The sequence below is a fragment of the Setaria viridis genome, chromosome 7 (assembly GCF_005286985.2).
Source record: "Setaria viridis chromosome 7, Setaria_viridis_v4.0, whole genome shotgun sequence".
NCBI lineage: Eukaryota > Viridiplantae > Streptophyta > Magnoliopsida > Poales > Poaceae > Setaria > Setaria viridis.
Window position 1 is genome coordinate 30,572,594 of NC_048269.2, and position 27,973 is coordinate 30,600,566.

A 27,973-nucleotide genomic window follows, 5' to 3' on the forward strand; every position below is an offset into this window, starting at 1 on the left:
GAAGTTATCTCATCGACATCTAGGATCGACATCTAGGATGAGGTGATTCCTTAAACCAAATATAACATACGTTACCCGCGGTAGCGGTACTTAACGACGCATACCGTGTGCCGCGACTAGGAAGCATCCAAACAGCGAACAGGATCACCATCGCAATCATCGCATTGATGGCACTTCCCATTCGATTCACAGCACGAGCTCAAATCGGTTTACCACTCATCTACCGATTGAATTTTAGTTTTATTTTGCTGCATTTGATTGAACCCGGGACACGTAGAAGTTTAGGACGCACGCGAGGCTAGCCGCGCTTTTCCACGGTCAACAACGTAACGTAACACCCGTACCCGCGTCTTGACGAGATCCGAGCCTCCTCGATCGCTCCCAGCGCGCGCGGTCCTCGATCGATCGTCTCCTGGCAGCGCTTCACTGCACCGCCCCGGACCCGCCGGAGCATGGCGTCGCCGGACCACCTCTTCGGCCTCCGCAACAGCTTCTACATCGGCGCGTACCACGCAGCCATCACCAGCAGCCACTCCGTCCCCGCCCACGCGCTCTCCCCCGACGACCTCGTCGAGCGCGACGCCCTCCTCTACCGCTCCTACATCGCCATCGGATCCCACCAGGTGCGTGCAGGCCCCCACGGCCGTCGGCCATCGATCGCGCGCCACCCACCCCGTATACGGACGCGCGCGCTTAGCGTTCCCAAGTTGTCCGTTGCCCCCGCGCACGTCTTGACGACGACCCGTACGTTGGCATGCGCAGCTGGTGATCGGCGAGATCGGGCCCAGCGCCGCCACGCCGCTCCAGGCCGTCAAGCTCCTCGCCGTGTACCTCTCCGGCAACGACACCGGGAACAGGGTCGGTTCCAAGTTTCTGCAATCTCCTGTGTTCCATTCGTTTCATTACGGTTCGTGTTGCCTACACGCGAGACGTCATCCTGACTAGTTTGGACGTGCATTCTGTGATCGTTGCGCAAGGAATCCGTGATCTCGAGGCTTCGTGAGCTCCTGTCAGATGCAGCGATTGGGAGCAATCCGATCCTCCGGTTGATGGCCGGCACCATCTTCATGCACGAACGTGATTACGCCGAGGCTCTCAAGCACACCCACTCTGGTGGGAACATGGAGCTGTAAGCGTTAGTTTCTCCCTGCACCTTTTGCTCCTTTTTGTCATGTGACGATGCATTTTGCGCTCTCGGTCATCTGTCGCTGAAATCATGTGTGTCTTATTCTGCGACTCGAATGCATTTTGCCTGTCAACAAATAAAGTAGTTAACAGATATGCATAAAACACTAAGAAATCGTCCTTGTATTTGGTGATGCATGCAGGCTTGCGTTGAATGTTCAGATATACCTCCAAATGCATAGGCCAGACCACGCAGAGAAGCAACTCCGAGCCATGCAGCAGCTGGACGAAGACCACACGCTGACGCAGCTCGCCAATGCATGGGTCGACCTTGTCATGGTAGGCAGGCACATGCATTTCCTGTGAGTTCTCTGTTGGAAGAAATGGCATGAGAAACTCTATCTGCTTTGTTCGGCCAGCAGCTTGAGAGTTTCAGTTCAGCCGCTTTAGGTTCTGAAGAAACGAGTTCAGCCACTTCACTTTCTGAAGAAAATCCAGGGTTCTTCAATATTTGCAGGCATAACACAACATGAACTTGCCATGTTTTTCAGGGTGGATCCAAGATCCAAGAGGCGCACCTCATCTTCCAAGACCTGTCCGAGAAGTACCCCACGACCTGCACGATCCTTAACGGGAAAGCCCTGTGCTCAATGCACATGGGCCACTTCGAGGACGCGGAGGGGTTGCTGCTGGAGTCACTGAACAAGGTCAGCTCTAGTTGATCTCAGCTTTGCCCAAACGGGCGTTTCCATTTCCCAACACTCAACGCCATTGCAACTCACGCCAATGTCATGCTTCTGAAACCGAATCCTCGATCTGTTCTTGACTTGTGCACGCTTAAACTAACCTGCTGAAACTGTTCAGGACGCCAAGGATGCTGAAACTCTGGCGAACCTCACGGTGTGCAGCCTGAACTTGGGAAAACCTGCAACGCGATACCTCAAGTAAGTGAACGCTTGCCTGTAGTGTTGGAAGAAACTGCCTGACAAGTCTGGATTTGTATGGCTTGATGATCTGAATTGATGCAAAGCAAATCTGGTTGTTCTTGCAGCCAGTTGAAGGTAGCACACCCGGAGCACACGCTGGTGAAGCGAATGTCCTCCGCCGAAGACAGCTTCGACAGAGCCTGCCAAGCGATGGCATGAACTCGATCGATTTGCTGTACCCGTTCCGTTTCTCTGGGATAAATCAGAATAACACTGTGTAATCTTCTCTGATGCACAGCAGCTAGTACGTGCTTCGATGAGTTTACCACTAGCAATTGACAGCCACTCCGTGCCTGTCAATAAGTTTGTTGATGGTAGGATCTTGAATTCTCGACTATGATAAGAAAGGACGAAAGGTTATCTTCTGATGCATTGGTGTAATTATGAGCACACATTTTGCTTTCGAGTGCTCCGATGGAGCCTCTGTACTGTTTGTCTGTTTCAGACACCAAACACGCTGTCATAATGTGAAATTCAGAAGAAGATAGCTCAAAAGATTTGCAACCAACTTGGTGTGCTTCTAGTTTTTTTTGACAAAATCGTAGTCTGAGAATTTCGTAGTACTCTACAAATTAAACTGCCACATGGTGCTCTGGGTATGGCCAATTTGTGCCCTGGATCTCTCATCTGAAAGTGACACTATACCAAAAGACCGCATGATTCATTAATCCAGCAGATCTAGTTGGAAGCTTGAATCTTACTATTACTAATTGGAGGCTCCTTTTGAAGCCTCCAGGTGAAGCTACCTAGGATTCCTAGGTGGACACTCTAGAAAAAGAAAGAAATTCTAGAAATTCTCACAAAAAAGCAAAACATCCGACCATCAATTGATAGGTTCAAATCATCATAGCCATTGGATCTATTATATTTTCTAATAATTGGAGGCTCCTTTTGAAGCCTCCAGGTGAAGCCACCTAGGATTCCTAGGTGGACACTCTAGAAAAAGAGAGAAATTCTAGAAATTCTCACAAAAAAGCAAAACATCCGACCATCAATTGATAGGTTCAAATCATCATAGCCATTGGATCTATTATATTTTCTAAAAAATTACCCACCTATGCCATTATGAAAATAGCCTAAAGTAACCCCCTAAATCTATATATAAATTACCCACCTATGCCATTATATAAAATAAACTAAAGCAACCCCTAATCTTCATCAAAATTACCCACTTATGCCATTATAAACAATATTTAAAATAACCCCCTAATTTGCAACTGAATTGCCCACCACTATTACTTAAAAAACTCAAAGAACCCCTTAAATTTGCATCTATATTACCCACGCATGCTATTATTAAAAATAACATAAGGTAACCCGAATCAAATAACCTTAATTAAAAATATACATCAATATATGATTCTAAATTATATATATCTTGCACTATTGGTATACGATATAATAATTAAGGTCTATACGCATGATGTGTGTCACCATTTATAAAGATCTAAAGTGATATGAATATAGATTTCTATGTTAAAATTGTATCTCAAACTTAGGGTTCATTAAACAAATTCAAGCGCATACCTGCGATGCAAAGTGAAAAGTTAAAGATTATAAATGTGGATGAAAATATTATAGAGTAATTACTAACTAAAATCTATTACAATTGGATGAAGATATCAAGTATATATCTATATAAGTATTGTGTTCGAATATTTAACAAACGAGAGGTAGCTTATGGTAATAGTTTTGTAGCAATGTAGTCTCATTTTTTTTCCATTGGAGGCTCCCTATTAGTTCCCATGAGACAAGATAGAAAAAAGAGACAAATCCTCATAAAAATTAAAAACATCAAACACCAATCCTGTAAACTCTAATAATCATAGCCATTGATCTATTACATTTTTCTAAAAAATTACCCACCACTATCATTGTGAAAATATTAAAAAATGAGCTCTAAACCTATATCTAAATTATCGAGCTCAGCTATTATAAAAAATAATCTAAAGTAACCCCATAATCTTCATCCAATTTACTAATACTTATCATTATAAATCATTATAAAGCATAACTTAAAATGTCATTCTAAAATTTTATCTATGTTACGTACGTACGTCGTTATTAAAAATAACCTAAACATGTGCATCATATGTCTAAAAGTAAATTAATATATGATTCTAAATTACCTATTTATATCATTGTTAATATAAAAATAATAAGTTAAAGTATATACACATGATGAATCCCACCATGTAGACCATTTATACATGTATGTGAGAAATCGATGAAAAATATTGATTTGTATGCTAAACATAATGTATGGAGGATTGGAGGTGCAATACAAAATGGAAAAAAGTATGAATATGGATGAAAAAGTGCATAGAGTAATTATTAATTAAAAACAATCACAACTAGACAAAGATAGGTGTATATCTATATAAGTATTATGTTGAAGTATTAAAAAAATGAGAGAGTTAAACAATTTCTAAATAATTTTTAAATACAATAGTTTCTAAAAACATTAGCCCGTGCGGGAGCACGGGTTGGTGGACTAGTACCATAAATAATTCTAGATATCATGGTTTGATCACTTGAACACCATAGTTTTTGAACACCATAGTTTGGATACTTGAATATCATGATTTGGATATCAAGAATACCATAACTTAGATACTTAAATACCATGATTTGAACCTTACTATGATTTGGTTTACATTCTTGAGATCTAAAAAAAATCTACAAGGTACGTGCTAGACAAAGTATAGACAAAGCATCAGTCCCAATGACTATGCTGTCATTACAATGAAGGCCCTGTTTGGGAGGAAGGGGCTAAAGTTTAGCCTTGGGCTAAAATTTAGCCCTCTCAAATAGAGTGCTAAATTTTAGCACTGTGGGGTGTTTGGATAGGAGGCTAAACTTTAGCACTTTGATTGCCAAAAGACTTTTTTACCCTCATTCATCTCCTCTTCTCTACCCCTCCACAACTCCTTCCTTGTCAGCTCCAATCGAGCAAGCACGGCAGCCACCGCTTCCTCGGCGTGGCCGTTCCGGATCCGGCCGGAGGAGGCGGCGGCCGGCGCGGAGGCCGCGGGGGCGGGCGAGCGGAGGCGGCGGGGGTGGGCGCGGAGGCGGTGGGGACGGGCGCGGCTGGGCGCGGAGGCGGCGGAGGCGGCGGGCGAGCGGAGGTCGCGGGGGCGGGCGGGGCCGGGCGGGGTCGGGCGCGGAGGCGGCGGGGGCGGGCGGGGCCGGCGGCGGCGGCGGCGGCATTCGGGCGGAGGCGGCGGGGGCGGGCGCGGAGGCGGAGGCGGCGGGGCCGGGCGCGGAGGCGGCGGGGCCGGGCGGGGTCGGGCGCGGAGGCGGCGGGGGCGGGCGGGGCCGGCGGCGTTCGGGCGAAGGAGTGGGGAGAGAGAGAGAGTGAGGGGAGGAGAGAGAGGGGAGGGGGCAGGGGGGAAAGTGGTAGAGGGGACCACTTTTTAGTCCATTTAGTCCATTTTAGCTACCCCCAAGTGACTAAATGATTAGTGGGGGGCTAAAGTTTAGCCCACCAAATTTAGTCCACCTGTTTGGGAAACTTGGGGGCTAAAATGAGCTAAAGTGGGGGTGCTAAACTTTAGCCCCCCTCTTCCAAACAGGGCCGAAACAAACTATCATATAATGGGACCAAGAACAAGAGAAAAAAATTCCACCGCCATGTGAATCTGATCCAAACGCACGACGCGCTGGAGGATTTTGTCCAGACCCGAGGAGCGCCGCTCCTCGCCACCGTGCCGGCTGCGGTGTTGCCATCGGAGAGCCGACGATCCCACACGAGGGGTCGCGTGCCGCCGTCTCGTCCATATGTGAGCTACTCCAGATATTCTTGGCCTCACTGGCAGTGTCGCATCGATAAATATCTCCTCGCCACCGTGCCGGCTGCTGCGTGTTGCCATCGGAGCCTCACTGGCAGTGTCGCATCGATATATCACTCTGTCCAGGTAGTTTGTCCTCCTGCTGTTACTCGGCTACTAACCTCGCGTAACGCCACTTCCCATCTGCTCGTGTCAGTTACTCGGCTGCGGCGGAGCGCAGCGGAGTGGCCGAGGCGATGGCTCCGAGGGACCCCAAGGACGGAGGAGCCGGGGACGGCGGTGGCGCCGGCGCCGGCGCGGCGGATCCGGAGGCCGACATCGAGACCCCGCTGCTCGCCTCCTCCAGCTCGTCCTTCTTCCTGGACCCGGCGGGCGAGGACGGCGACGATGGCGCCGACGAGCGGCGCCGGCGGCGGAGGCGGCTCCTCCTCGGCAGCCACACGCAGTCCAACACCACCTCCCAGGTCGCGCTTGTCGGCGCCGACGTCTGCCCCATCCAGAGCCTCGACTACGAGTACGCGCTCTCCCCTGCTCTGCTTGCTGCCTCCCCAATCCGACGCGATTCGCTCGCTTTCCTTCCGCTTCTGGACCGACGCTTGCGCTCCCGTGCAGGCTGATCGAGAACGACGTGTTCAAGCAGGACTGGAGGGCGCGGGGCCGGGGCCACATCCTGCGCTACGTGGCGCTCAAGTGGGCCCTCTGCTTCCTCGTCGGGGCGCTCGCCGCCGCCGCCGGCTTCGTCGCCAACATCGGCGTCGAGAACGTCGCCGGCGCCAAGTTTGTCGTCACCTCCAACCTCATGCTTGAGGGCGAGTAAGCTGCAGCACCACGGTTCTAGCACTTGATCGGTTGGAAGTTTGGCGTGGAAGTGGTGTTGACTGAGAAGTTAATTTGGTCAGACACGGGTCGGCGTTTGCGGTGTTCCTGGCGTCCAACTTTGCGCTCACCATGTTAGCGGCGGTGCTGACGGTGTATGTGGCGCCAGCGGCCGCCGGATCAGGCATTCCGGAGGTCAAGGCTTACTTGAACGGCGTCGACGCCCCAAACATATTCTCTCTGAAAACTCTGATAGTGAAGGTACTTGTTCCTGTCTTTTAATTTCGTTCCTGGCTTCCTGCCATCTCATTAAACAAAATGGCATGGATAGTTTAGAGAGACACGATGTAATTACGGTCTGACACCTGGGTCTGTATTTAATGTGATATGAGCTTGTTGACTGAATTATTGATCCTGTCACTTGAGGGTAGTACAGTAGCAGAGGTATTTCTAGCCTGCTTGTACCAGTTTCATAGGCTCTGCTGTAGCTCTGTTTTTGTGGAATTGTGGTATTTTGCTGTGCTGGTGAAGTGAAATTCAATATCATGGTAGAAATTGATTACAGTAGCTGGACTAATGAACATGATGGGTTCTGTACAGAGCTGCAGGCTATAAAACTACATAAAAGAGTTGGAAGTATAAATATGTAACATAACATCCATGTTTGTCTGTCCTAGACATTATATGATTTACACTTTGGGACCACTCTTTGACATGTCTTGGCATATAGCTTCAGCTCGTACATCTGCCCACATTGTAATTCTAATAGAAAATGCCAACTAAAGCATCTGGAACTGTGGACTTTTGATGTGATGGCTTAGTCTCTAGAGTAATTTTGATGCATTTAATTAAAGCTTTATTTGGAACATGAAGATTCTCTTGATCTGCTTTACTCCAGTAACCATTTTTACGAGAAGTTCACCAAAGAGAGCATATCTGGCTGATAATGTCTGTTGAATTGTGAAAGGAGTAACTCTTTTTTTATGGGAAGTGTTAAGGAGCACTGAGATTTCATATGCTAAGATTTATAAGTCGATTTATCCTTTTCATTGCAGTTTCTTTAATTTTGGACTGAAGTGACACGTCCTATTTTAATGTTTCTTGAATTGGGTCTTAGTTTGCAAAAGAAATTATCCTCTTTTTTTCAGTTCAACTTGTTTCTTGGCACTTGATAACATAATGCTCTTATGTTTTATCTAATACATATTAGCTGGTTTTGAGCAGGTTGTGGGATGCATTGCTGCAGTATCGTCATCGCTGAATGTGGGAAAAGCAGGTCCAATGGTACATACAGGTGCATGCATTGCATCAATACTTGGGCAAGGCGGGTCACAGAAATATCACATGACATGTAAATGGCTAAAGTACTTCAAGAATGATAGGGATCGGAGGGACCTTGTTACTTGTGGTTCTGCTGCTGGTATTGCCGCTGCTTTCCGGGCACCAGTTGGTGGAGTCCTTTTTGCCCTGGAAACAGTATCTTCATGGTAAGTTTTTTGAAATGCATTTCATGATGTCTTTGTGCAATTACTTTGTTTATTAGATTTATTAGTATCGAGGGGCCAAAAAGAAAGTGAGAGTGAAGGCTTGAACATTTTATCCAAAATTTAAACTATTGGTAATTTCCTTCATAAACTGCCTTATTTGTTGATCAAGAATAATGCCCCCAGCATCTGAAAAGATGAAGAACCATGTACTTCAAAAAAAAAGATAAACAAAGGCCTATCAAACAGCAGATTCTATACTTAGTGGGCATGGTTAGTAACTCTGCATCACTACCTTACTCAGTTTGAATTCCCTAAAAAGGTTTATGATTTTGAAGTGCTACTTATAATTTGCTGCTTCTTCCGTCAAAAGTGTCCTTCTTTTTTCACTAGTTCTCTTAATTTGGTACTACGTTTGCAACTAGCGATTTGAAACATTACTCTACTACTATGATCTGTTTTAGTTGAAACTTGTTTAAGCATGGTAGTATTGATATAGTGAAGGGTAGGGTGCAGTAGAGGTTCCGTATGCATATCCCTTATAAGGTACAACATATTTAAAGGCTTCTGCAAGATGGCATCTTTCATGGACAAAGTTTTTGTGTACAATTTACAAATATTAAGACATTTTCCTTTTATTTGCAGGTGGAGGAGTGCCCTGCTATGGAGAGCCTTTTTCACAACAGCAATGGTCGCTGTTGTCCTTAGGGCATTGATAGACTTCTGTAAAAGTGGAAGGTGTGGCTTATTTGGGAAAGGTGGCCTTATAATGTTTGATGTGGCAGCAGATTATGTCACCTACCAATTGGTCGATTTACCTCCAGTAATCACTCTAGGGGTTTTTGGAGGAATACTGGGGAGTTTGTACAACTTTTTCCTGGACAAGGTTCTCCGTCTCTACAATCTTATCAACGAGTATGTACTGATGTTGCCTCAATTTTGAACAACACTCACTTATGCAGTTTAAATTGCACATACTCTATTTTATTAAAGTTTCAATACCCAAAATATGTCACTTGTACTGTAGTCTTTGATCACTTTTGAAAACAGATTACTATGAATGTTCAAAAAACTCCTAACATACATCCACTGAACCATGTATAAGTTCTTGAGATTCATATATCCTTTTGAAAACATTCAATTATTTGCAATATCTTCTTGCCTAAAGTCTTTCATTTACTTTCAGGAAAGGAAAAACATACAAACTGCTCCTGGCTGCAACAGTCACTGTTTGTACATCCTGTTGTCTCTTTGGCTTGCCATGGGTTGCATCTTGCAAACCTTGTCCAACTAATACAGAAGAAGCTTGCCCGTCAATAGGGAGATCTGGTAATTTTAAAAAGTTCCAGTGTGGAATGAATGAATACAATGACCTGGCTAGCCTGTTCTTCAACACCAACGATGACACTATTAGAAACCTTTACAGTGCTGGCACTGATGATGAATTTCACATCTCTTCGATACTTGTGTTCTTTGCTGCGTCATATTTTCTTGGCATTTTCAGCTATGGCCTTGCCCTACCATCTGGCCTTTTTGTGCCTGTTATTTTGACTGGCGCAGCCTATGGTCGTCTGGTAGGCATGTTGATTGGGTCACAATCAACTTTGGATCATGGTCTTTTTGCGGTTCTTGGCTCTGCTGCTCTTCTAGGTGGATCGATGAGAATGACCGTCTCAGTTTGTGTTATTATCCTGGAACTGACTAATAATCTGCGTATGCTTCCTCTAGTTATGCTTGTCCTTCTGATATCCAAGGTGGTGGCAGATGCTTTCAACGAAAATGTCTATGATTTGCTTGTTAGATTGAAAGGATTTCCTCATCTTGAAGGATATGCTGAACCCTACATGAGGCAATTGTCAGTCAGTGATGTTGTAACTGGCCCTCTACAAACATTCAGTGGTATAGAGAAGGTTGGCCATATAGTGCATGTCTTGAAGACAACTGGTCATAATGGTTTCCCTGTAGTTGATGAGCCACCGTTTTCAGATAGTCCTACGTTATATGGTCTAATTCTTCGAGACCACCTGCTTGTTCTATTGAGAAGAAAAGATTTTGTCAGTAGTTGCACGGCTTCTGCACTGAATACTTCAAAGCATTTCGCACATGATGAGTTTGCTAAACGTGGATCAGGAAAACAAGACAGGATTGAGGACATTGAATTAAGTGCAGAAGAACTGGAAATGTTTGTAGACTTGCATCCATTCACAAACACGTCTCCTTATACTGTCCTTGAGACTATGTCTTTGGCTAAGGCTCTTATACTTTTCCGTGAAGTTGGATTGAGGCATCTTTTGGTTCTGCCAAAATCCTCTACGGTTAGTGGTGCTATTTGCACTTCAGTTACTTTATTGTTATGCCACTTCAGGATTTTAGTCTGTATTTCCTTCTTATGCTTGTCTTGATAAATCTCAGCTCCATTGCAATTCTGAGCCCCCTTGTTAGCAACAAATGTTGTCTCTAACCATAATGACAACTTATTTAGATTAACTTAACTATGATGTGTGACTGCACGAATCACACAATTTGCATTTGTATTCCGCACTAGTAGCATTGTCCTTTATTAGGAATTACAGATACTCTCATAATTATTACTGATAAATTTGGGCTGCTTAATTTTGTCAAATGCAGAGGGCACCTGTTGTTGGCATACTGACAAGGCACGATTTCATGCCTGAACATGTACTGGGTCTGCATCCTTTCCTCTTCAAGAGCCGATGGAAGAAGGTGCGACTTGGTAAGTTATAAGTCACCAGCATATTATGATGCCCCCAAGTAACTGATGATTGCATTACTGCTGTTGGGGATCATGGATTTTTCAGAGAATAACTCACTTGAATAGTAGTGCTGATTCTTTTTCTTTTTTTTTTTCTTTGGTGGTGGTGGGGAGGCGGTTCACACGTTGGTGCAGGAAATGACATGTTGTAAAGCGCTAAAAAGAGGATGGAACATGGCTATTAACAAGTTATTTTCGCATGAACAAGAGGATAGAACAACATGTTGATGTAAATTCGTTCCTGCGCAGCAGCTGAACTGATGAGTTTGTTACCGGGTCGATTGGTGGTGTTGTGCTCAATCTCGTTTATTCCTCATGATTTCACACTCGCATAGCTACTTGTATCACATGGCTACTTGATGCCACACCTTGAGATGTGCGCACCGGCTGTGAGTTGTGAGTTTGTGACTTGCTTTGGCTGATGTTGTTGAACAAAGCGTACTTGATGGGGTCCTTGCGGGTTGCGGAGGCGCGGGATGATATCGCGGCGGCCATTCCCATCGGCGGCGGTATAGTTGATACCGGTGGCTGCCCGGCACTGGTGTCGCCATTTGAATCGAGTTTCGCCATGGATGGCAACGAATCCAACCTCTGATAGTCTGATGGATCGGCCATTGCTCATGGGCGCACAAGCAAGAGAGCTCCAGCCTCCGGCCAAGGCATCCAGCCTGCCCTGCCGCGCGAAAGGACGGGACGGGAACTCCGGCCCGGCTCCAACGAGCATCCGTCCGGGGGGACGGTAAATCAAATAACGACCACCCCTGGTTGCGGCGTCTGGTGGCCAACGGCACCGGCTGGTGAGCCGCTCCTCGGCTCCTCCTCTTCACGGGGAGCTCAAGCGCCGTCGTCCTCGGCACTCTCCTCCGCTCCTCGACTCCTTGTCGCAGCAGAGCTCAGGTGTCGTCGTTCCCCACCTCGTACGCCGTCCGTTCGGCTGCTGTCGTGCTGAGCTCGGGCGCCGCTTGATGGTGAGGTCCCGACCTCCTTGCCGACGTGCCCCTCAACCGCGGACGAGCTCGAGACCCCCGCGCATCAGCTCCAGCTGCAGAGCGCGGCCAACTCTGAAGATTCGCTCTGCTTTGACTGTCGAACTGACGAAATTGAATGGCCCATTGTACTTTGAAGTTTGAACAAACTGAATGGCAGAGCGAGCCACCAGACCACCTGAGCGTGGTAACAAAGCTCCACCTAAGAGTAGTGTGTTCTGTAAATTGTGCTTGCATGGTGTTCTGCAAAATTGGGCAAGTGCAAGCAAACTGTGCAAATTGTGATTGTATAGGAAGCAGCAAAAACTCTGCAAATTGAATGGAGTGGAATGCACAGAAGGTATTTTTGCAACTTCAGAGGCTGCACATAACATTATATTGTTCTCTTGCGTCCAGTATGACATAATGAACTTTACTGCTGAACCACAAAACCGAAAGCTATTCCACGTGGAGGGACTGAGGGAGTGTGGAAGGCGACCAAATTCATGGCTCGATTGGAAGGCAATCTGAGTACACACACAGGAAGAGACGAGGAGTGCCAAAAAACGCAAGCAACTCTTTCTGGAGAAAGAGGCCGTGCTCTTATTGGGCCGAGGCCCAACGCGTCAAGAAGCCCGACTGCAGAGGATCTTTTTCCGACGGAAGCACCGTACCGCCGCCGCCGACGTCAGGCACGCTCCGCCGCTGCGGCCGACGAGGACGACCGAGATGCCAACCGACAGGACCACCCGCTCGCTCGCCGCCGGGAAAACTGCTCCACCGGGGGCCAAATCCAGGCCTCTCAAGACCTTGCAGCCCTCGTCGTACCTCGCGGGGATCGACCTGCCCCCTTCCGACGACGAGGAGGTCGATCAAGTGGAGGAGCGCGCTCCTAAGGCAAGGGCGTCACGCGCGGCGGTCGACGTCAACACCGCCGCGCGTTCTCTCAGGGAGGTGAAGAAGGACGAGAGGCGGAAGCTCGAGGCGGCGGCGCTCGCCGAGACCGCTGCGCGGGACGCGGCGGCGGCGCTCGCCGAGACCGCTGCGCGGGACGCGGCGGCCGCGCTCTGGGACAACCCTGACGCCTACGTCGTCACCATCGGCGGGCGCGTCCTGAGAGCCGGTGATGACGCCGCCGCCGCCGCCTTCACCGCCAACGCAAGGGATGTCGTGGTCGAGGACTTCGACGTGTCCGTGCCCGGGGCCGTGACGCTGTTCGAGGGCGCCTCGCTGCGTGTCTCGCACGGGCGGCGCTACGGCCTCGTCGGGCCCAACGGCAAGGGCAAGTCCACCCTCCTCAAGCTCCTCAGCTGGAGGAAGCTCCCGTGCCGCGCAACACTGGCGTGATGCTCGTGGTGCAGGAGGACAACAGCGAGGACCCGCGCCCGGTATTCGAGGTTGTGCTTGCGGCCGACGAGGAGCTCGCCAAGCTGTGCGCCGAGCGTGACTAGCTCGAGGCCTCCGGCGACGCCGCCGGCAACGGCTGGCTCTGCGAGGTGTACAACGAGCTCACCCTTCGGGGCTGGGCGTCCGCCCGAGCGCGCACGTCGAAGATCCTCGCGGGGCTGGGCTTCGATCAGGCAAAGCAGGCCAGACCCACCAGCACGTTCAGCGGCGGCTGGATCAAGCGCATCGCGCTCGCCGGCGCCCTCTTCGTTCAGCCGGCGCTTCTGCTGCTGGACGAACCCACCAACCACCTGGACCTCCAGGCCGTGCTGTGGCTGGAGGAGTACCTCTCCGCGCAGTGCAAGAGCACCCTGATCGTCGTCTTCCACGAGCTTCCTCAACGCCGTGTGCGACGAGCTTCCTCAACGCCGTGGCAACTTCGACGCGTTCGTGCGCAGCTACGAGCAGAAGAAGGCCACGGCCATGAAGGAGCACGAGAAGCTGGCCAAGGCAGCTCGGAAGGGTGGGAGGAAGGCACCCAAGAAGTGCAACAAGGATTTGGGCCCAAGAAGTGGCATGACTACAGCGTCGAGTTCCACTTTGCGGTGCCCACACCACGGAGCTCCCTGGACGGCCCCTCCTACGGCTCACTGGCGCAGGGTTCAGCTACGAGGACTTCAAGCTGTCTGGGGTTGACGCCGACATTGCCATGGGGCAGCGTGTTGCTGTCGTCGGGCCCAATGGGTCAGGGAAGTCCACCTTTCTCAAGCTTCTTGCCGGTGAGCTTGTGCCCACGGAAGGCGAGGCGAGGAGGAGCCACAAGCTAAGGATCGGGCTCTACTCGCAGCACTTCTGCGACTCGTTGCCCAAGGACAGAAGCGCCGTGCAGTATCTCCTGGAGAAGCACCCTCACCTTCAGAGCAAGCCGGGGGAGGCCCGTGCCATGCTCGGCAAGTTTGGGCTGCCCAAAGAGAATCACCTCACTCTGATCGACAAGCTGTCGGGTGGCCAGAAGGCCCGTGTCGTGCTCGCCTCCATTGCGCTGGGGGAACCGCATGTCCTGCTGCTGGATGAGCCCACTAACAACCTTGACATGCAGAGCATCGATGCCCTGGCAGACGCATTGGACGAGTTCGCTGGAGGCGTGGTGATCATCAGCCATGACTCGAGGTTGATAACAAGACTCTGTGCTGATGAGAACAGGAGCGAGGTGTGGGTCGTGCAGGATGGCATGGTGAGGCCATACGGCGGCTCGTTCGCTGAATACAGGGATGATCTCCTGGAGGACATCAGGAAGGAGATGGCGATGGACTGACTCCCATGCCCCAGATGTATTTGGCACTGATGATAGCTGTGTCCTTCGTTGACGGTAGCTCTGCTTTCAGGTTTCTTGCTTTCTTGTTGCAGAAAAGAGGGGAATGGAGGAATACTATATATCTCCTATCTACACTTGTTTTAGCTATCTTATTTGTTCGATGTAATTAATCTGCACTGTTGCTAATGTCATCATGTGGAACATGCTCCCGTTGGTAGATTAATCTCTGGTTGTGCAAGGGTGCTGTGTATTGCTGTTTACTTGGTACCGTGTTGGTTAATCGATCTGGTACTGTATTGCTGTTTACTTGGTGCTGTGTATTGCAAAAGGGATGGACGTGTGCTGATCAAGTGTCTGATCCATTCACAAGGCTGGACATTATGTTCAAGAGCACAGCCAGAGAGCTCCAAAGTTGGAGCCAACGTAATGTTGGCCAGATAAAAACTCAATTGCTCGCCAAAACAGTGGCTCAATGGCTTGACAGAGCGCAGGAAGAAAGGCAACTAACTATGGAAGAAAATCAGTTGAGGAAGGAGCTCAAGCTCAAAACTCTAGGCCTGTCATCTTTGGAAAGGACAATGGCGCGGCTGCGATCACGTATCAATTTCTTGCGTGACGGCGTTTCAAATACACGACTGTTTCATATTCAGTCCAGCCACCGCACCAAGAAGAAATTCATCGCCAAGTTGCAGCAGGGAGATTGCACGGCCTTCACTCAGGACGAAAAAGAAGCAATGCTAGAATCACTTTCATAACATCCTGGGCACGGCCACTGACAGAAGCGAGATCATTGATCTAGCCGCTTTAGACATACAGCCGGCTGATTTTCAGCATCTAGAATCACCTTTCTCTGAAGATGAAGTATGGAGCACGGTGAAATCACTCCCCAACGATAAAGCACCAGGTTCGGATGGATTCACAACGGAGTTCTACAGAGCGGCGTGGCCAGTGATCAAAATAGATGTCATGGTGGCGTTCAATGCGTTTTACAGGAACAACTGCGGACAGTTGCGCCGGCTCGATGGAGCTCTGATCACACTCCTGCCAAAAGGTTCAGAACCGAGTCAACCGGGAGATTACAGGCCAATCATCCTCATCCATAGCTTCGCCAAGCTCGTCGCCAAACTACTAGCCAACCGCCTTGCACCTGAGCTTCATTGCCTAATCGACGTCAATCGGAGCGCCTTCATCCACAAACAATACATCCACGACAATTTCAAAATTGTTGAACAAGTTGCTAAAACCTTACACCGCAAGAAGAAGGCAACGCTACTGATCAAACTTGATATCTCCAAGGCCTTTGACACAGTCAATTGGCCATTCTTGCTTCAGGTTTTGCAAGCCATGGGCTTCGGCGTTGGATGGCGCGACAGGATATCCTCTCTCATCTCCACGGCCACAACGAGAGTCCTCCTGAATGGCGATCCTGGCAGCCTGATTCAGAATGCGAGGGGGTTAAGGCAGGGGGGCCCTTTGTCCCCAATGTTGTTCATAATCGTTATAGAAGTACTTCACCGACTAATCAGGAAGGCAGCCCAGGCAGGAGTCCTCCAAAAACCGGCAGACATAGCAATTCACCATAAGTGCTCTCTCTACGCCAATGATGTGATGCTCTTTGCTGCACCTACCGTTCAGGACATGGTCACCATCACAGAGATCCTCAACTTCTTTGGGAATGCTTCAGGCCTACACACCAATCTGCACAAAAGCCTCATAGCGCCAATCGCCTGCACAGAGGAGCAAGTGCAACGAATCAGCAACATCCTGCCGGCTAGGATTGCTGAATTCCCAATTCAATATGTGGGGCTCCCTCTGACAGTTGGCCGTCTGAAGAAGGCACATCTACAGCTGTTGGTTGACAAAGTGGCAAGCAGTATACCAACATGGAAAGCACCTCTCATGAACAAAGCCGGAAGATTGACAATGGTGAAGGTGGTCATGAGTTCAATTTGCACTCACACGCTAATTTTTCTGAAGATACCAGATTGGGTGTTTCAGGAGATTGACAAACGCCGACGAGGCTTTCTCTGGGCAGCAAAACAGAAGGCACACGAGTGTCTTGTGGTCTGGACTGCATCATGCAGACCAACGGAATTGGGAGGGCCTGGCATCGCGGATCTCAGAATCGCCTCCTACGCTTTGAGAATGAGATGGCTATGGTTACAGAAAACTGACGCTACAGGCCATGGAGACATCTGCAACTTCAATTTGGCAACGACACTTTGCTACAGCAAATGTTCCAGGCGTCCATCCAGGTGCATCTTGGGGACGACAGTCTTGCCCTGTTCTGGATTGACAGATGGAATGGTAACTCATCCCCATGTACCATTGCCCCAGACCTATGCAGACTCATAAGAACGCGAACAAGGAACAGACGAACGGTTGCGGAAGCAATGCAGCAGAAACAATGGATAACAATATTGTCAGACCGCTAACAGTAACCGCCGTCCACCAGTACGTTCGTCTTTGGCATGAGATGCAGGAGATTCAGTTAAGCCCGGGCATTGAGGACACTGTCACTGGGAGATGGGAGTCATCTGGCACCTATTCAGCAAGATCCGCCTACAGAACGTTCTTCATCGGAGCTGCAAGCTTTGCCGCAGGAAAGCTGATCTGGAAGGCTTGGGCACCTCTGAAAGTTCGTTTCTTCATGTGGCTGGCTAGCAAAGACGTCTTTGGACAACAGACAGAAGACATCACCGTGGTTTGCAAGACAACACGGCTTGTGCTCTATGTGACCAGGATTTGGAGACTGCTGACCACCTCTTTGCCCAATGCTCCTACTCACAGCAAATTTGGCATCGTGTCAGTTTGCTCCTGCAACTACCCAATCGGACGCCGACTCAAGGGATGGGCCTAATCGATTGGTGGATTCAGAGGCGACAGGGACTCAACGCTCAAAAGAGGAAAGGGCTGGATTCTAGCTTCATGCTTATCTCATGGAAGATTTGGAAAGAACGTAATGATAGAGTCTTCAGCAGAAGATCTTCCAAGCAGCCGGCACAGTTAGTACAAGACATTCTAGAAGAAGCGATGTTACGGTCCTGTGCAGGCGCTAAGCACCTTTCCATCTTAGGATGGCCGGTTCCAACGGCAGCACAGCGAACTAATTAGCTAGCTCTTTGTTCCCAAAACGTTCTTTCAGTTGTCGTTTCTTCTATGTAATTGCAAAGAGCGTCCTTAAACCGTGTGCGTGCGCCCGGGAGACCCGCATTGTAATAATTTTTATTCTCCCTCTTAATTCAAAGATACGCAGCTCTCCTGCGTATTCTCGAAAAAAGTTAATCCATCTGGACTCTTGTTTCACCTTGTCACTTGAAGTAGTAATGTTGAGTCCAGCATGTATTTATGTTTACAATTATATATCTGATTTAGTTATGCTATAAAGGCAGCGGGATGGGGGCCGCGGTGGAGAGTTGACTGCCATGAATATCTGTGAGTAGCATTCTAAATTTTGAGCTGTGATGGTCTATTCTCTGTTTGGCTTGAGCAAGCGGACGGTTAAAGTAAAAGCTTGTGCTGCAGTTTTACCTAGTGCTAGCATGTATGTCAAGTAAGCATCCTGGTGCAGTACTGTCAAAAGTGCCTAGCAACTAGCATAAAATTAGTTGTGTGAAGTAAGCATCCTGGTACAGTATTTATTATTGTTAAAAGTGCCTAGCAAGCCCATCTATGGATTCATCCAGTGGGGATGAGCTAACAATGGATGATCCCATTCCATTCCCCAAACTGAACAAAAAAGTGAGGAGTGAGAAAATGATGAGCCATTTAAATTCATAAAACTAAACATCTTAATCTTTATACATCAGACTTTCCATTGTTGAGGACTGGAGGTTCTTTCGACCAACTGAACCTTTCAAATCCGATTTCTGCCGCCTTTTTGAAAAACAAAAAAAAACGCCAGCAAATCGATGATTTCCCTGTACCAAATACCATACACCTGCCATTGCCTGATGGAATGAAGCGCCTATACAAGACTACAAACAGCACCATCTTCCGACTTCCCAAGTTTCAAGCAAGCTAAAAGGTGGAATAATGGTAAAGGACTGATTACGGACCACTGTTTCAGTTTTCTCTCTCAAGAATTGCAAGGCGCTATGCTAATTGCAGGAGAACCGGAGGAGTCACTTTGCGAAACCATAATTTCTCTCGCTCAAAAACTCAGATACTGCGGTGACGCTATGCTCAAAATCTGTTTTTACTTATTATGCACCACAGTTACATATGGGATTATTTGGAGCCAGCCATCTGTACTACGTGACGACAGTTGCCCATGAAATGGCTTGAAAATAGCTTGTCACTTGTCAGCACCTGATTTGGTATTACCAGCTTCACCGAAAAGCCGAATTCTTGGTAAAGCAAGTTTCCAAGGAGCACAAAAAAGATCCAAAGCTTGGCCAATCCAAATGGACCATTTCCTCTCGGCGCTTTCCAAGTGCTATTCTCACAAGCAAACACGTTTCCCGTTAACCTCGCGGCTAAGCTAAGATGCACTCATCGCTCGAATGGTAGCACAGCTGACAAAACAAAGCCGGCAGGGAGAAAAATTACACTGATCGCTCGAATGGTAGCACAGCAAAGACGCCTGAGCTCAAAAGTCAGAACGAGCTCACTTTTATTTTATTAATCTTACACGTATCATTTTTAAATGATTTTAACCTTATTTTTTGACTCAGGAAGCCTCGGGCTCGGACACGAATCGATCCGTTTTCCCTTTTCGAACCCATCCCACGTCGGCCGGACCTGCCCGCCAGGCCACCGTCACACACTCGCACGTCCTCCCGAACCCAACCACCCACTCTCCCGCGGACCCCACGACGCCGTCACCCCACCTGTCAGTTGCGTACCCAAACCCTCACCTCGCGTCCACTGTGCGCCAGCCTGACCAAAGCAAAAGGAAACAAAACGAAACGGGCACCCGTTTCTCTCTCCTCCCGCTGGCTGGCTCTCCCCCTCACGATTTCCGCTCGCTTGCCTGTCTCCGCATCTCCGCTCCCCTGTTCTTTTTCAAACTCGTACTGGACCAGCGAACCTCCACTTGTAATCCGGCCGCGGCCGTGCTCCTCCTCCTCCTCCCGTCGCGCGCCGGCATTGCTTGCCCACCTGCCCCAGGGCGCGCCCCGCCTGCGGTTCGGTAGCTCCGCGTGTCTCCGCGGAGAGCCTGCTGCCTGCCCCCGGATGCGCGCGTTCGTCGGCTAGCGGAGGCCGGAGGAGGGGGAGAGGGAGCGGAATGGGGTTCTGGGTCGGGATGCTGCTGGGGGTCGCGGCGGGCGTCGCCATCATCGTCGGCTTCGCCCGCTCCGAGAACTCCCGCGCCGCACGCCGCCGACAGCTGGTAAGCCCCTGCCCCACGCCCCCCGGCCTCGGAAATTCTCGATGCGTGCTGCTTGCATAGGAATATAGGATTTGTAGTATCTCCGAAGAAATCACGTTGCGTATGAATCGAGGCGAAGGCGAATGGCTTGCCTTCCCTTGGTTAGGTGGGGGGTCGCTGGGCTCCCCCTGTCGGCATGCTTTTCCACTGGTAGATTTGGCTTCCTGGTCCGCCGGAAAGTCTCAGGTGCTTTCTTTTTGGACTTATTACTATTTAGTATTTACAGTGCTTGTCTCGCGGCTTGTTGGGATGGGACTATGGGAGCTTTGCGTACTTGAAGGGAAGCAAGAAACCGAGAAAGTACTAGTCAGGATATTTGGTTCAGGCAGTGCAATGCTGCAAGCCTGCAATGAAAACCTTGTGCATCCAGTGCTTGTCTGTTGGGTGCTTGCTGCCATGGCTTGCAGCATGCTCAAGTTCATTATTGCTATGCCACTGTGCAAGACTGCATAATAACCACATGCAACAATTATGCTGTGTTTGCTATGGGATTGTGACCTGTCCTGAACTTCTGACGCTTTCCATTCAACTAATTTCCGTCCATGGGATCACTAAAGCATAAAACTTCAAATGGTCTCCACTTTGTGGGTGTTTTGTTCGGATCGCTACCATGTCTCGTACTGAGATGGATTTCCCCTGTTTTGATGCAGGCTGCCACTATTGCTAGTTTTTCAAAAATGACAATTGACGATTCGCGGAAGTTACTCCCACCTGACCTGTACCCTTCTTGGGTTGTTTTCTCATCGCAGCAAAAGGTATTTGGCTATCTTTAGTTAGCTCTCATTCTTCTGAACTGTATGGGAATGCATGTATCTTGACGCAGCAATGTTGCAGTTAAAATGGCTTAATCAAGAGCTGACAAAGATCTGGCCGTTTGTGAATCAGGTGTGCATTTCTTGCAATAGAACTCGAAAACTTGGACTCAACTCAATCTCTGTTTAACTTGACTTCCTCTATGTACATTCTTATCACGTAAGCATTTTTTTTCTGTCACTGCCCATTGCAGGCGGCATCAGAACTGATCAAAACCTCTGTAGAGCCTACTCTTGAACAATATAGGCCAATAATCCTAGCGTCCCTGAAGTTCTCAAAACTCACTCTTGGTACTGTTGCACCACAGTTTACCGGTAGGTCTCTTCAAACTACTCCCTCCGTTGATTTTCATAAGGTAGCCCAAGCATTTCAGAATTCGAACTACACGACTGTGGTTTCCACTACCAGCATGCTTGTCTTTGAAATTACTTTCATATTATCACCGTTTGGTAGTTATTATGTATAGTATAATAAATCAAAGTGTGAGGTTTTGATTTGATGCCATGCCACATTGAACTGCACAGCATGTTATAAAAATCCAGAGGGAAGTGCTGTACACTTCTATCTTATTATATGCCCCATGATACTACTTTAACTGTTTAGTTTATGAACTGTTTTCTGGATAACAGTTCCTGAATTCGAATCTCTTTGCTTTAAATAAGAGTGCATTGAAACAAGACACTAACATATCAAGCTAGTATATTTATACTCTAGTCAATGATTGCTGAAGTATTTGAAATAAAACACAAATCAGAAGGTTTTGAGGATCCATTACCCCTTTGGTTCTTTTAGATGCATAATACTGTCAATAAACAGAACTGCATTCTATGAGAAAGGAGCATCGAGTGCCTTTCATATTGTTCATAATGTATGCTCACTTCTGCAACCCGTTCTTTTTATAATGCAAAGTCTATAGAGATAATAAGTTATTTTTTTATGGTGAGTTTGAAGCAGCTTTCAATTTTGTGGTCTGTGTTAATTGATTTTCATTTTCTATATAAACTCATCAAATATGTGGTGTAAGTCCGTCATTACCTGGTGGATGCTAAACTGTAAGTTCTGCTGATTTTGGTGCAGGTATTTCCATCATTGAGAATAATAAGGAATCAGGTATTGTCATGGAGCTAGAGATGAATTGGGATGCCAATCCAAATATTATACTTGATGTAAAAACTAGACTTGGTGTGGCACTTCCAATACAGGTGACATATTTCACACGGCTATGCTTTGGTTATTTTGTATAAATGCCACATTATGAGGGTGTATTACATGCATGAATTATGCCTAGCTCACACAATTGAGCTGCATGGGTATTCGAACTCCAACTATTCTCTAGTTTACTCATGATGATATTTTTCCTGCTTTTTCTGTATGGCATTATCATTATGAATAGAGTGGTTGCCGATTTTAAAAGTTAACCTGTTATGTATTTCACGCACCATAATCCTGTGAGTTCTCTTCTCATATAGGTGAAGGACATTGGCTTTACAGGAATTTTCCGCTTGATTTTCAAACCACTGGTTGAAGAGCTACCTTGCTTTGGAGCTGTTTGCTTTTCTCTACGAAAGAAGGTTTGTTCCTTCTATTCTTTTTTCCTTTGATTATTTGAGATGTTCTTTTTCATTTAATCTCGTGTATTTTTCTCAAACCATTTCAGAAAAAGCTGGATTTCAGACTGAAGGTCATTGGTGGTGAAATTTCTGCTATACCTGGAATTTCAGATGCTCTTGAGGTTTGGCAATACATTAATTTTTGTAGCAGAAAGTTGGGGTGTTGTGTTTCCTATACTTAAGATGATGGGTGCAATTATCCTTTTGTACAGGAAACTATAAAAAATGCTATTGAAGATTCAATAACATGGCCAGTAAGGAAAGTTATTCCTATAATACCTGGGGACTACAGGTAATTATTGGTCAATTTGTGGGTACATGCTAGTATCATTGTTGCTGATTGTGGTATTAAATCACATAGGAAAGACCATGACTGATCATATATTGCAGTGATTTGGAACTGAAGCCTGTTGGTACATTGGAAGTCAAACTTGTGCAAGCAAGAGATTTGACGAACAAAGATCTGATAGGAAAATCAGATCCTTTTGCCATTGTGTACGTCCGCCCATTGCCAGACAAAATGAAGAGAAGTAAAACAATTGTAAGCACAGTTTCTTGTTGTGAGCTCTGTCTTTTGGAGTTGATTCTAACCGCTTTAATCAACTACTTTACAGAACAACGATCTTAACCCTATCTGGAATGAACACTTCGAGTTTATTGTTGAAGATGCTGATACTCAAACTGTAACCGTGAAGATTTATGATGATGATGGTATTCAGGAATCTGAATTAATTGGCTGTGCTCAAGTCAGGCTAAAGGATCTACAACCAGGGAAAGTGAAGGATATCTGGTTGAAGCTTGTAAAAGATCTGGAGATTCAAAGGGACAGAAAAGACAGGGGCCAGGTGAGCGTGATTTTCATGGAAGCAGAACTGCTCATCGTCATTCACAGCGGGTGTTGTCATATGGGTATAATATTTTTTTTCTCGTGACATACATGACCTCAACAGGTGCATCTTGAGCTGCTCTACTGTCCATTTGACATGAAGGATGATGCTCCAAATCCTTTCAGACAACAGTTTTCTATGACTTCGTTGGAGAGAACAATGACTAGTATGGAAAACGGATCAGGAGGATCTAGTTTTGACATGATGTCTTCATCAAGGAAGAGAAAGGAAATTATCGTGCGGGGGGTTCTGTCAGTAACTGTGATATCCGGGGAGGATTTGCCGGCAATGGATATGAATGGAAAGTCCGATCCATATGTTGTACTTTCTCTCAAGAAGACAAAAACAAAGTACAAGACCAGGGTAATTTCTTCATCAAGTAGCAATTAGTGCTGTGTGCATATCTTTTAGTTTAGTATGAACTAATATATTTAAACATGATTGTGTTTGATTCTATTTAAATTGGACAGGTAGGAACCATGATACTTGATATGATTCTACGGTCACAAACTGCTTGGTGAAGCATGTCTTTTACTGTTTGTATCATGTGATTGATTGCAGGTTGTGAATGAAAGCTTGAACCCAGTCTGGAATCAGACTTTCGACTTTGTCGTTGAAGATGGCTTACATGATATGCTTATATTGGAAGTATATGATCACGACACATTCCGGAGAGTAAGTTCTGCTGAAGCTTTCATCTTATTACTAACCCTAACAGCTTGCCATATGCAGATGTATTTAGGCAACCGTTGAATATGTTTTCTGTAGGATTACATGGGGCGGTGCATCCTGACCTTGACAAAAGTTTTGCTGGAAGAAGACTACGAGGAGAGCTTCAACCTGGAGGGAGCAAAGAGTGGGAAGCTGAACTTGCGTCTGAAGTGGTCGCCACAACCAATTATGCGTGATTCACGAGAAGAGGACAGCTTAAGGTTCAGATAAGCCCAGTAGGGCAGCACGAGTAGGTGTGCACTCATGGGTGCACGTCTGGTTTTTGAGGTTGGGTCCTGGGTGGTTGCTGTCCCATGGTTCTGGCTCCGTTCTTCTGAGACCTGCGTGGTTCAGCACTTCATTTTTCAGGTGCAAATTGATCTGTTGCACACATACATGTGATTGTTATGTCGTCATCGGTTAGCACGAGGTCTGCTAATGTAATCCTCTATTCGCAATAGTATATCTGCATCTTCTTTGTAACACCATGATCAAAGTAGAAATGTGTAAATCAGAAAGGAATAAATTGAGCTGTTGTAGCCACGAGGAATAGTTACCATCAAACTCGTCTCGGTTAATCCTTGTTAACGCACGCAGGTATGATGCTGGTGTGCGCCGCATTTGGTCGAAAAGTACCTCGACTCAAGTTGCTTTCCACATCTGTGCTTGGGATGCAGCATGCGAACGCTACTGTCAGATTGTGACATCGGAACATGAGGGAAATAACAAAACACATGCGTTTCACGTGTAGCGTGCCAATGCTATCTTAGAAAGGTGCCTGTGAATTCTGATGTACTCCCATCGACAGATCGGTGAAATCGGCACCTACGTCAACTGAAAGTCTGAAAACGAGTGAGGCCCAATTTCTCTGCTGCAAGCTGCAGCAATTACAGATGGATCAACTGCATGAACACACCAACAGTGCATCACAAATCACACGAACATTTACAAATCGTAGCAGGCACCCAGTTTGTCCCATCTCTTAGCACAAATCGTCGCACCAAACAAAGCGCCCAAAAATTAAGCCCTTGTTTAGTTCACCCCCAACTCCCAACTTTGGCACTATGCAAAAAGAAGATTCCTCATCACATCAAACTTGCGGTACATGCATGGAGTACTAAATGTAGATGAAATTAAAAACTAATTGCACAGTTTTGTTGTACTTTGCGAGACGAATCTTTTGAGCCTAATTAGTCAATGTTTGGACAATAATTCACAAATACAAACGAAACGCTACAGTGTGCTACAGTGCTGTAACAGTAATTTGGCACCTCCAAACTTTGGCAACTAAACAAGGCCTAACCTCCGTGCTTCCATCAGTTCCCTGACATATGGCGGCTGCAACATGCAATAGACTAATCTCTCTGAAGGATTCCGGTCAATGGACGGCCACGATACCAAACCCATTTCCTAACCACCATATCGGACGGGGCCTTTCAGACCCGGACAGGAGCCGCACGGGGATCCCAGGGTTTCCTTCTTCGGCAGATTCGTTTGAAGCGTTTGACGCCATCGCCCGAGACAACCCGGCCGGACTCCGTGCGAGGCATCGGCATCCCTTCGCTTGCTCCATCCGCTCGCGCGCGCCAATGAGACGAGCTCCCGGCGCCATGGGCGGGCAGGGCACGCGTCTGCCGACTAAAAAAATGGGCGGCCTCCCCTGCAGCGGTGCTGGTTCTCGAACGTCACCGTTGCTCCCCTCCAACGCTTTGACAGTGAGCAGACACGGCGCTTTGGGAGTGTACGGCGACCTCTGTAACTCTGTTTGATGTGTGGGAGGTGAACTGCAGAACCGGAGAGGAGGCCGACAAGATCCTTTGGGGAATGAGTGAACAGCCCAACGGGCAAAGTACAAAGCTGCAGGGTTGCTTTACCTGGCGACTGGCGAGGCTACTTCCTAGAACGCTAGCTGCTATTTTTAGCATTGCCACAAAAGCTGATGCATTTGTTCAAAGAAGAAAAAAGAAGCTGGTACTGATGCGGTGATGCGATGAAGATTTGGCATCTGCAGATACAAGGGACTGCAAGTAAATGTTAGGTTGCTTGCGCAGATAAATAAAGAACCCTTTTTTCCTTTTTCATCTCCACACGCTGCCGGCGTGCAAATTGCGAACACAATGACAATATTCACTCATGCAGCCACGCCCCATGCGTCCATGTCCGTCAGGCTGTAACCCATCATTTTACACACGAACAAGACTGTGGGCACCGGCTGGACTCTTCCTCGTTGTCATCTACTCCAACTGGAGCGCCAGATTTTCACGGTACATGTTGCGTACTGGCAATCGGTCCTCCACATCGAGACGGTGCTTAACTGAGCAGTAAAACAAACAGGCTCACGCGTCGCATGTTTCCCTTTGGAAGCTACCACTACTTTGCTTTGAGCTGTTACGTCTTGATGTAACAAAATGTGCAGTCTTTTACTGCAGCTTGGGAGGATCCAATGCATCGTTTTCTTGTGAAACAACACTTAAAAGGGATGTTTGATACGAGGTGCTAAGCTTTAGCAGGGTCACGTTGGATATTCGGATGCTAATTAGGAGGATTAAACATGAGCTAGTTATAAAACTAATTGCACAGATGAAGTCTAATTCGCGAGATGAATCTATTAAGGCTAATTAATCCATCATTAGCAAATGGTTAATGTAGCATCACATTGTCAAATCATGGACTAACTAGGTTTAATAGATTCGTCTTGCGAATTAAACTCCATCTATGCAATTAATTTTGTAATTAGACTATGTTTAGGTCCTGTTTAGTAGAGCTTCGGCTTCTCATAAAATGGCTTCGGCTTCGGCTTCTTCGGTGGAGTGGCTTTTTTAGTGAAGCTGAAGCCGTTTTGCAAAACGTTTGGTAGAACGGCTTCTCAATGGCAATATATGTAATTTTATGATCACTTAATGCTTGGAGAGAGAGGAGAAGCCGGTGAAGCCACTTTTTTCGGCTTCTCCTCTCTAGTGTAAGTCGTTTTGCGGCTTCTCCCCGGCTTTGATGGTGAAGCCGTTTTGAAATTAGCCCTTTGGTAGGGCTTCACCAAAAGCTGGTGGAGAAGCACTTTGAGAAGCCCTACCAAACAGGACCTTAGTACTCCAAACATCTGATGTAACGTGTGCTAAAGTTTAGCAGAGGTATCAAACACCTACTATGTCCTCCGTTACCAGCAGAATATAAATTTACTCGATGTCCCTGCCATCCGGCTTGACGCACACGTTTCACGCAAGAGAAAGCGAAAATATCTTCCTCTCCAATAAGAAAGTGCAAACATCTCGGTATTTGCAAAAGCAAGAAAAAAAATAATCGCTGACGGAGCTACCAGTAGTAAAAAAATTACTAATAAGACTAGTAGTATCCAGTGACCTCATGTGTCGTGTGAATTTGCCTCCGCTGTGTCCACGTCCTAATCCGACATGAATACCCATCGGCATTCTCCAAGCTCATAACCACACTCTCCTCCGACTCCAATACCATCCCCATTCACCGGAGAGGTGCATGGTGGCGCTAGCTCGATCGGCGCTCCCGCAAACTGCGAAAGGACTCGAGAGCGCACCTTGTCGTCGTGCATGGGATTCAATAATGCGCCACGGTTTTGTCACCGTCCCTCTCGTGCTGTGCCAGTGGCAGAGACAGAGGTGTGCCACCCCATGCGGCCATGCCCCGTGGGCACAACACAAAGAGAAAAGAAAACCCCGGCATGCAAGAGCGTCAAAATAAAACTGGCTTGGCTCCGCCTCGTTCCGGCCAACGGGACGCCCAATAAAACGGCTCCGGCCTCTGGCGGCATGGCTGTGTGCGATCGAGCCATCTGGCCGCACCAGCCTCTCGCCAGCCGCGTACCCGCCTGGCCAACGGCCATCCAGGCCTCTCCTCTCGCGTACCGTCCCGTCCTCTCGCCGCCACAGCTGTCCGCCCCCAGCTAGCCCGCTTTGTCCTCGCCCCT

At 47.5% G+C, this 27,973-nt stretch overlaps 3 protein-coding genes and 1 pseudogene across 5 annotated transcripts; all 4 read left to right on the forward strand.

The window, feature by feature from the left end:
• Positions 1–368: 368 nt before the first annotated feature.
• Positions 369–2,619, forward strand: LOC117865282 (coatomer subunit epsilon-2). Its single transcript, XM_034749439.2, has 7 exons — positions 369–623; positions 763–858; positions 978–1,129; positions 1,329–1,464; positions 1,677–1,832; positions 1,990–2,069; positions 2,177–2,619. Exons 1-7 carry the CDS (start codon positions 453–455, stop codon positions 2,268–2,270), a joined length of 885 nt encoding a protein of 294 aa, XP_034605330.1. The 5' UTR covers positions 369–452; the 3' UTR covers positions 2,271–2,619.
• Positions 2,620–5,901: 3,282 nt separating this feature from the next.
• Positions 5,902–11,275, forward strand: LOC117863784 (putative chloride channel-like protein CLC-g). 3 transcript variants are annotated; one of them, XM_034747629.2, is made up of 9 exons: positions 5,902–6,028; positions 6,099–6,416; positions 6,515–6,715; positions 6,802–6,979; positions 7,943–8,205; positions 8,848–9,117; positions 9,389–10,517; positions 10,831–10,936; positions 11,090–11,275. In XM_034747629.2, the coding sequence occupies exons 2-9, from the start codon at positions 6,139–6,141 to the stop codon at positions 11,125–11,127; spliced, it is 2,463 nt and encodes an 820-aa protein (XP_034603520.1). In that variant the 5' UTR covers positions 5,902–6,028; positions 6,099–6,138; the 3' UTR covers positions 11,128–11,275. The 3 variants fall into 3 exon arrangements, with proteins under 3 accessions (XP_034603520.1, XP_072150948.1, XP_072150949.1); XM_072294847.1 differs by lacking the exon at positions 5,902–6,028 and having other exon boundaries at positions 6,053–6,416; positions 11,111–11,275; XM_072294848.1 differs by lacking the exon at positions 5,902–6,028 and having other exon boundaries at positions 6,288–6,416; positions 6,543–6,715.
• Positions 11,276–11,424: 149 nt separating this feature from the next.
• On the forward strand, positions 11,425–15,917 carry LOC117863785 (ABC transporter F family member 4-like; annotated as a pseudogene).
• A 3,665-nt stretch (positions 15,918–19,582) lies between these two features.
• On the forward strand, positions 19,583–24,579 carry LOC117865236 (synaptotagmin-5). Its single transcript, XM_034749389.2, has 13 exons — positions 19,583–19,976; positions 20,666–20,770; positions 20,850–20,900; positions 21,022–21,142; positions 21,906–22,030; positions 22,298–22,399; positions 22,486–22,560; positions 22,651–22,730; positions 22,829–22,979; positions 23,053–23,283; positions 23,389–23,688; positions 23,887–24,000; positions 24,094–24,579. Exons 1-13 carry the CDS (start codon positions 19,872–19,874, stop codon positions 24,265–24,267), a joined length of 1,734 nt encoding a protein of 577 aa, XP_034605280.1. The 5' UTR covers positions 19,583–19,871; the 3' UTR covers positions 24,268–24,579.
• Positions 24,580–27,973: the final 3,394 nt, after the last annotated feature.

Excerpts from the sequence above, each read along its gene's own strand:
- LOC117865282 (XM_034749439.2), top strand. The coding sequence starts at position 453 with ATGGCGTCGCCGGACCACCTCTTCGGCCTCCGCAACAGCTTCTACATC. Across the intron at positions 1,833-1,989 it reads TGCTGGAGTCACTGAACAAG|GACGCCAAGGATGCTGAAAC; the intron begins GTCAGCTCTAGT and ends GAAACTGTTCAG. Across the intron at positions 2,070-2,176 it reads CCTGCAACGCGATACCTCAA|CCAGTTGAAGGTAGCACACC; the intron begins GTAAGTGAACGC and ends TTGTTCTTGCAG.
- LOC117863784 (XM_034747629.2), top strand. The coding sequence starts at position 6,139 with ATGGCTCCGAGGGACCCCAAGGACGGAGGAGCCGGGGACGGCGGTGGC. Across the intron at positions 6,716-6,801 it reads AACCTCATGCTTGAGGGCGA|ACACGGGTCGGCGTTTGCGG; the intron begins GTAAGCTGCAGC and ends TAATTTGGTCAG. Across the intron at positions 9,118-9,388 it reads CTCTACAATCTTATCAACGA|GAAAGGAAAAACATACAAAC; the intron begins GTATGTACTGAT and ends ATTTACTTTCAG.
- LOC117865236 (XM_034749389.2), top strand. The coding sequence starts at position 19,872 with ATGGGGTTCTGGGTCGGGATGCTGCTGGGGGTCGCGGCGGGCGTCGCC. Across the intron at positions 20,771-20,849 it reads TTTTCTCATCGCAGCAAAAG|TTAAAATGGCTTAATCAAGA; the intron begins GTATTTGGCTAT and ends GCAATGTTGCAG. Across the intron at positions 23,689-23,886 it reads AAACAAAGTACAAGACCAGG|GTTGTGAATGAAAGCTTGAA; the intron begins GTAATTTCTTCA and ends GATTGATTGCAG.